At 35.9% G+C, this 8,597-nt stretch overlaps 2 protein-coding genes across 2 annotated transcripts; one reads left to right on the top strand and one right to left on the bottom strand.

Annotated features, from left to right (window-relative positions):
• Positions 1-645: 645 nt before the first annotated feature.
• On the bottom strand, positions 646-4,659 carry LOC140976362 (uncharacterized). Its single transcript, XM_073440467.1, has 10 exons — positions 4,199-4,659; positions 3,928-3,995; positions 3,699-3,769; positions 3,330-3,590; positions 3,014-3,177; positions 2,862-2,917; positions 2,544-2,596; positions 2,328-2,448; positions 1,881-1,978; positions 646-954 (listed from the first exon to the last, which is right to left on the bottom strand). Exons 1-10 carry the CDS (start codon positions 4,540-4,542, stop codon positions 883-885), a joined length of 1,308 nt encoding a protein of 435 aa, XP_073296568.1. The 5' UTR covers positions 4,543-4,659; the 3' UTR covers positions 646-882.
• A 2,999-nt stretch (positions 4,660-7,658) lies between these two features.
• LOC140977507 (pathogenesis-related protein PR-1-like) lies at positions 7,659-8,519 on the top strand. The gene has a single exon (XM_073442248.1). The coding sequence runs from the start codon at positions 7,873-7,875 to the stop codon at positions 8,368-8,370; it is 498 nt and encodes a 165-aa protein (XP_073298349.1). The 5' UTR covers positions 7,659-7,872; the 3' UTR covers positions 8,371-8,519.
• Positions 8,520-8,597: the final 78 nt, after the last annotated feature.

The raw sequence follows: 8,597 nt of genomic DNA, 5'->3' as shown, positions 1-8,597 counted from the left end.
TTGAGTATTTGGAGGATTGAATTTGATTACTCTAATTATTCAATCTTCAGGCCTGCACGAATTGACTCCACATCCTTGACTCAATACTTATATTTTCTTTAAAAAGTGAATATTAATTAATAATAAAATGCATATTTATTTAATTTTTTTAGATATAAAACTCATATTTATTTATTTATTTATTTATTGCATGGAGGCTCTTGGCCGCCAAGTAGGATTACACCCACACACGCACACTATATATGTACACATACATGTATGTATACATTTACAATCGAGCTACCCGGTTGCGTTCGGGTATCTTAGCTCGCATCTTCGATTTTTCTGGGTCGCGATTCATTCATAACGTCGGATTTGTCTCACGTGAATGTATATTTTCTACTTACATCATATTCCAGTTGCATTTAGATTGAATCACTGAATTCAGATATGGTATTTAAATCTATTATCATTATTTGAACGTTGACAATGTAGCTTTTAAATGCTTCCTCCATTATTTAAATTCGTGTTCCTATTATTTTTATGAATATTAGAACTTCTTCGACATCTTCTTAGATCGAATAAATGTATAATTTTCAAAGAGAGGATAAGTAATCTTATTTGATTGGAAGAATTAGAATGTGATCATTAAGTTATATGTTAGTGTAAATAAGTAGAGTTGATATGATATATATGATCATTGGAAAGACAAAGTCTATCTCGCTTAAAGATTGGAAGCAAACAACAATGGAGGTGGCTTACATTACATTACAGAATCTCACGTGTATCTATAATTCTGTCACCTTACTTACAATTAGAGAATTATGAAATTCCATAGAGCAAGAAATAATTTTCATACTTCTTTGGTCTAGCTATAGTGTATCCGAATGCATGGTCGTGCAGCTAGAGAAGGAAGCAATCTATCATATGCTGAACCACATCAGCACCATCAGAATTCAACCAGTAGCTTTTAACCTGAACCCGCAGCAGGAATACAAACATCACAAGAAATCCTTTTTTGAAAAAAATATATAAGTAAAGAGAAAAGAAGCTAATGAAATTTAGTAAATAAAACTAATTTTAGGCTATACCAAGAGAGTTCTCGGAGAATTCTTCTTATGTTTCATAGGTCAAATATAGATCACGAGCATGAAATGCTGTCCTAATAAAAGCATCTTCGGGCAAGATGTTTGTGTGGTTGTTTCACGCAAATTTTCTGGTATTGTGTAGTGTTCTCTTAAACAACTGTGCAGTCCAGCTAACTAATTAGTTCTAAAGGAGTGTTTGTTTTCAATATAAGATGAAGGCCAGCTGTAGATGGTGCAGATTAAAATATCATATCGGGGACTTCATATTTTACGCACAGCTGTGAGTATAGAACGTCTGAATCTTGTTAAAGTTTGAATCATGGAAGTGATTTGCCATGTGATTGTCGATAACAAGAAGCCCGCTGTGAAGTTTCCGTAGTTCTCAATTCTTAGTCGTCATTCTTTGCATCGAAAACTGTCATACGCCAGGAGCTTAAGGGATTTAATGGGCCGGGTAATCACAAAATAGTAATGGATGGATCTAGAAGCAAAGAGGGAGAGAGAGAGGGTTTTGCACGTGATAGAGGGGCATGAAATGTGAGAAGTGTGTTTGTTATGTCATTCAGTTTTTATATTCTGAGTGAAGTTTTACTCACTTATGCTAGGGAATGTTTACTTGTACAGAGGGAAAACTCAAGGTTTATCAATCTTTGTGTAAATTCATTTATTTTTCTGTGTTAATATTTTAAGATCATAACAACACTTCACTGCTAAACGTTATTGCACCGTGTATAGAACTCCATAACAATTGATACTTTGAGAAAAATAAACAGGTCCCTATTCTGAAAGAATATGGCATGGTGGTAGACATACCTGGATCGTATTATGTGCAACATATCTTTGTCTGCTTTTGTGAAAGCTTACATCAATGCGCTCCCAAGAAACTTGATTAAGTCCTCTAATCATCTCCTCTAAAAAAAAGTGAATGAAATTCATGTCAACTAAATCAGAACGAATATGTGAGCTTCTGTCCACGATTGCATCTTATTTTTCAGGAACCGACATTTTGAAATAATTCTTCTCCATTTTCTTATGTGATACAGATGATGTCACGCACCGGGTCAATGAGGTGTGGTGTGACAAGAGACTGGAGAATTTCGACACAAGTAACCTTGCTACTAATTAATTCTATCTATCATTGACTTAGGTGCAACCATTTGTTTCTAACCAGTTCATAAAAGCAGAACAAAATAAATATATTCAATGAGCCAAAAACAACTCAGCTACAATAGCTTGCCATTGCAAGCAAATGGAACAAACCTTCCAAGTCAATAACTTGCGTCCCAATTGCAGAGGATGCTTTACTAGGTTCATTTTCAGTCATTCTCTGTTCAACGTATATGATATGCGGATACTTCGTATCACTAACAAGATGATTTGACTGTATAAAAGAAAATTCGAAAAATTACCCACTTCATCTAACTTTATTAGAGAACAGAAAAGAGTTTGATATGCGGAAAAAAAACAGAAACCAACCTTCGGAAGTTCATCTTGACGGCGAATTGATGAAGTTCGCCACCCCACCACATCTTAGGTATCCATGAAGGCAAACATTAATTAATTGTGCAAGTTGATAGAACATCTTTTTTGGTTAAATAAAATATTATGACCCTGATGGACAGGGTTTAAATCGGAATATGGAGCATTTTCACACTCAAGTAAAACAAAATAAATGGTTACAAATGTAAACTGAAAACAAAATAAATGGTTACATATTTAAACTGATTAATTAAACGCCAAGTGAACAACAATCCATGTCCACCTTGTTGTTCCATCAATGCCGGTGAAGGATACGGTCATAGTTTGCATTGGCATATGCAACACGGCGCTTAAAAGAGCGTAAAGCTGACCTGTAAGTATTGACAAACGAAGTGTCACCAAACTAAAACGACTGTTTTACGTTTCAAAAAATTTAAGTAATCGGTAACCTGGTGATCTACACTGACATGAAATGGATATCATCAGAGTCGTTGACCATCCGCAGCAGAAGTGGAGGTCTACCATCGTCTTGATCCGTGAGAAATAGATGCTTTCCTGATCTCCCTGCAATCCAGTGTGCTGTTTGTGACGCGCTTTTCTCCAAGAAAGGAAGACCACAAAGGAATGGGAGCTTAGGAAGTACAAAGGGTAAAGAAGACAAGTGAGAGTTGTGGTTGTGAGCCTATTTACTCGTGTTTTTGAAAATAAACCGCTGTAAGTTTAAGAATATGTGGTAAATATAAGTGTCATTGATTCAATGGAAATAGAGAGATCAACATTCACCTGTTTATGCCATCTTGAACCCAAATGTGGGGTTGCAAATGTTATAAAGTTCATGGGTTCCAGCCCTCCAATCTGGTTACGGTGTTGAGAGGAAAGATTTATTTCCTCATGTGAGCCATATCCAGGAAATTTTGTGGATCCAGTTTTGGCTGAAAGTTCATATAACCTACCAATAGCATACCGTGCAACGAGTCCACCCAAGGAGTGAGCAACAAATGAAATTTTGCGAACTCCATGCCAACGACGGATAACATCAATCACCTGGGTTATGTAGTCAGAATTGTATTAATTATTCAGCCGATGAATATTGATCTTAACCAGCTATTTTTATGGGAAGAAAGAAGGGCGGGTTTGATATTACCAAAGTACCTCTTCGGCTAGCCTTTCACCCATTCTGTCAACACCATCAAAAGTCAATGTTGATGAATTGCACTCGCTACCTGCAACAAAACAGATGTGGAAAAATATATTATTCTTCTGAGTTCTGACATAAATGATAAATGTGAGCAGAAAGTTTAGGTCTAACATAGAAATTATGTTTCACAGAATCACAATAGCCTGTTTTATTCAAGAAAAATCAAGCAAATACATTACTTACGATGAACAATAACTTTATGAGGAAATTGCATCACAAATTGCTCAGCAGCATACTTCCAATCTTCTGAGCTGAAGGTGTGTGGAAAACACAATTTATTAAAAACTGGAAAAAAATCAAGCAACAAAATACAAAGTTTAAACTGCAAACAATTGAACCATTATACAAGCTATATAAAATTGTATACCATTTCTGCCTAGGAAGCCATTCAGCTAATTCCATCTGCTTAATCATATATAAACAAAAATCACAAGCATAATCATCCTAATTATACCTTCCAATCAGGCCATTAACCATGATAACAAGATGATCAGGCTTTGCCATGGGTTCCGCCGCCGCCGCCGCCGCCGCATCAAAAACATCTTCACCGCCATCTACCGTCTCTATTTCTACCGTCCTATCCTTCTCGGAACAGCACCCCACGAACCAACCACTTCCCAATCTCTTAATCCATCCCATTTCTCCACTGTCATCCACCCACAACAATCTATAAAGCTCCCTGTTCTTCGGGACACCCACTCGAAAGAAACTCAGCCCAGCACTGGTAAATACAAATTTTGAATCGGGTTTCGTTTTTGGAGTAAAGGGCTGGAAAGGGATCCTCGAGATGATGGTCATGGAAGTCAAAACATACCCAAAAAAATTTAATCTTGAAAAGATTTCGGAGACGGGAAGCCAGTCCTTCTTTTACATCGGCTCTCGATTTTTTTTTTTTATTGACAATGATTGAGACAATTAGCATTTTCTTTTTTTGTTACAAAATTTGCACATTAAATAATACAATTATACATATATTTAATATAGTAATTTGGATATGAGATTTGTGCTTTTTAAATAATAATACATTTATATACATATACCATGAAACATACATAATGACTTCTGTTTAATACTTGTGTTTGAGTAAATGAATTTCAAATTTATATATTTTAAATATGTTTAAATGTCTTTTTATGGTTTAGAGATTAAAAACCATAAACATCATATCAACAATTTTCATTTTTATATAATATTTCATGTTAATTACGATATATTCAAATTCATCTAATAATGAATGAGTTTGAAATTAATTCTACTTCTTATAACAATTTTGTAAATACATAGATATGGATTTAAGATTTCATATATTGTTTCATTGTGAACAATAAAAATATAATCGAAATTCATGGTTTTTTTGGGATAAAGTGTTTAATATCAATGTTTGATTTGATATATTTAAATGTCGAGACCTTACATAAATTGATAAGATTTTGATAATTCAAAACTTTCAAATTTGATTTAAAATCACTAAAGAAAGTGATATATACAATAAAACTGGGGAAATGAGGTAATTGTGAGTCAATTAAATTCTAAATTGAAAAAAGACAGTCGTCCTAATTTTATTATTGTGCAAATAAAAATAAAAGTTTAAATTAATCAAAATAAAAATTTTACCTCAAACATAAAAATCTACCCCAAAACTTCATCCCAAACTCCACTCCAGTTGTGTAAAATTCTACCCAAATATGAAAACATTGACAAAAATGTGAAAGTCGGCTCAAACGTGAAAAAATTGACCCATATATGAACAACTCGACCCAGATATGAAAAAATCGACCCAGACTTAACCCAAATGTGAAATATTCGACCCAAATATGAAAAATTCGACCTAAATATAAATATATATATAATGATTTGCGTAAATATCCAATTAAATATGACGTAATGTAGTCATAATGTGTTATATTGTGCAAAAACACATGATTCGAATTTGTATTCGGTCAAAATATGATGTTATTTTTTAATTTTATTTTAACAAATATGTGTAAAGAACATCTCGCCTTCTAAGTCACTCTTTTGACCAAATTTAAAAAATCAGACTCTTTCCAATTAAAATAAATCGATGGAGACTCATATATATTTTAATGACTGAGATTATAGTAATAATAATAATAGGAAAGTAGGGAAAAAAGAACGTAAAATTATAAAAGTCTGGATGATGTTAGAGGTTCTCGTTATAGGATTATATTTCAATATGTCTATACTGTTTTATAACCAACCAATTTTGTCATACTTTGATGTCTCTAGACGTCCCGGGTTATGAATAGGCCCTGAGACTTCATGGGCCATGAGTAGTGCCCGGGTCAGGATAATATGCTCCCAGGCCGATAGTATGACAAGATGGGTTAAGAATCTGAGTTATATAATTGCTCGAAACGAAGGGAGCACAACTTAAGGAAATCACAAAGTGAGCAATCAGTCAATGGGTCGAGCCATTGGACCACCCGGGACATGATTTCCCCAAGACGTGGAATGCCTGAGCTCTTCTATAATCGCCCGATAAGCATTCTGCTCGGTCACCTCGATATGAGTAAAGCATTTAAAGGCGTCAACTTGGTAGAGCATGCACAGCCAACCTATCTCTGACAATAACATAAATGGTTGACAAAATTAAGTGGGCTGGATGTGACTAGTATATGATTTGACATGTCAGAATATAGAGTATAATCAGTCACCCTATTATAAATAATGATCAGCGCAAGGAACGAGGTCATCATTGCAATCTCTAATATAAATATCAGGTTCTTTATTTGCATGAGAGGGGGGAATTCAGATATTAACTCACATTGAATACTCTCATTTATTATCCTCTTTACACACCAATATCATAACCATTACTTGGTTACATTGTTTCTGGACTTGAATCATTCACCGACTTAAATATTGGAGTGGCTACGTCGGACGCCCATTCGGCACCCATTCACGTGGTTATCTTCTTGGGTGCAGGAAATCCTCTCTGCCCGGGAAAGAAGCTTCTGATTCAGATATCTACATTGCTTTTATTTCCTTCATCATTCTGATAACAGATCCGATGGAGCACCCGACCCGGCTCACTCATTTCGCCCGGATCGCATCATACTTAATAATCTGTAATGATTTATTTATACATCAAATTCCAAGATTTTCAATTTGTTGGTGTGATATAATCAAACGTGTTACATAAATGTGGTGTTCGTTCAAACCACTATTTGTGGTGTGACTGAGCTTATTATGAAGTGAAATCTTGACAATTAGAGAAGTATTTGATCCATTGATGCTTACTGCGATTCTGATCGGGCGTCGTGCCTAATGACTCAGAGATCTTTTTCCAGCCATGACTACTACTGTGAGGCTCGGGGTCGAAGAGGACGGGGTGATCGCCGATGCCATGAGGTTGCACGAACAATGAGCGGCTCCTGGCAGGCTTTTAGGCGAAGAGAATATGAATGAACCGATCTTACACCGGAAGGAAAGGGATTCCAAAAATGTTCAAGTATGAGACTGTGCAGTTGAGGAGAGCTTAAAAGATTTGATATGTACTACTCATATCAAGAAGGTGCATCTTCTTTTCTGTAGCTCATCATATAAGAACTCCAAAGTTAAACGAACTTAACTTGGGGCAATTCTGGGATGGGACCCTTGGGAAGTTTTCTAGGATGGCGTGCGAGTGATGGCATAAGCAAGCTGAAAAGATCCGTCTTGGTACAATATGATAGTCATCGAATCTGGAGAGTTACAACTACTACTTGTGAGATTACTTGGATTGTTGCCTACGAATCTCTATACCAAGAAAGCACAAAACATATCAAAATTCAAGATTGCAATAGCTCAACTTGTTAATTTTCGTTCTTACAAGATTATTTTTAAGGAAAAAAATTAAATCACATTGGCAAAACAACATGTGGTAGTATTTTAATAAAATTGAAACAATTTGAGTATACTTTACCCATCTCATCATGACTGTTTTGGGGAAGAAAAAATGCGCACTTTCTAGTGTTGTGGCTATCATTTATAGCACATGGATGACAACCTTACTCTAAACCACCAGCATAATCCAACTACTCTATTAATTTCACGCCGATCTACGGATACGAGGGGATATAAAATTTAGTATCCACTTCCAAATTTCCAACACCCGAAAAAGAACAAATGAAGCCACGCTATATTACTTTCATTCTCGTCTTTCTCCTCCTCTTCACTGATCTAGACAACAATGTTGTCACATGCCAAGATGAAATCCAACAATTCTTGTACCTGCAAAACTCGGCCCGATCCGAGGTGGGATTGGCGCCATTGCAATGGGACTGGAACGTGGCACGATACGCGGAGTGGTACGCGTACCAAAGGCAAGTGGATTGTGCATTGGAGCACTCGCACGGCCCGTACGGGGAGAACATCTTCTGGGGCAGCGGAGTCGAGTGGACGCCGGATCAGGCTGCCCAGTCTTGGGTGGACGAGGCACGTGAGTACGACTACTGGTCAAATTCTTGTGTGTATGGTCAGCAGTGCGGGCATTACACTCAGATAGTGTGGAGGAACACCAGGAGACTTGGGTGTGCTAGAGTGGTTTGTTATGGTGGCAGAGGTGTTTTCATGACTTGCAATTATGATCCTCCCGGTAATTATATCGGCCAGAGGCCTTACTAATTATATTTTTTCCTTTTTCTTTTTTTAAAAACCACATATATATTATAAGTAATTTATTAATATATGAAATTATAGACTATCGATATGTTTATGTATGGATCCTTGACATTTTCTCAGTGAAAATGGTGTTGCTACATTTCCATTAATTGTGTTGCACAAAAATATTTTAGACAGGATTTTAGGGGATCCAAACATATATAAGTTCACAAAAAATTTATGTGAGACAG

The sequence above is a fragment of the Primulina huaijiensis genome, chromosome 5 (assembly GCF_012295235.1).
Source record: "Primulina huaijiensis isolate GDHJ02 chromosome 5, ASM1229523v2, whole genome shotgun sequence".
Lineage (NCBI taxonomy): Eukaryota > Viridiplantae > Streptophyta > Magnoliopsida > Lamiales > Gesneriaceae > Primulina > Primulina huaijiensis.
Note: the sequence above shows the minus strand (reverse complement) of the source record. Positions and strands in the feature narration are given on the sequence as shown.

Excerpts from the sequence above, each read along its gene's own strand:
- LOC140976362 (XM_073440467.1), bottom strand. The coding sequence starts at position 4,542 with ATGACCATCATCTCGAGGATCCCTTTCCAGCCCTTTACTCCAAAAACG. Across the intron at positions 3,591-3,698 it reads GTGAAAGGCTAGCCGAAGAG|GTGATTGATGTTATCCGTCG; the intron begins GTACTTTGGTAA and ends TACATAACCCAG. Across the intron at positions 2,449-2,543 it reads GTCAAGATGAACTTCCGAAG|TCAAATCATCTTGTTAGTGA; the intron begins GTTGGTTTCTGT and ends TCTTTTATACAG.
- LOC140977507 (XM_073442248.1), top strand. The coding sequence starts at position 7,873 with ATGAAGCCACGCTATATTACTTTCATTCTCGTCTTTCTCCTCCTCTTC.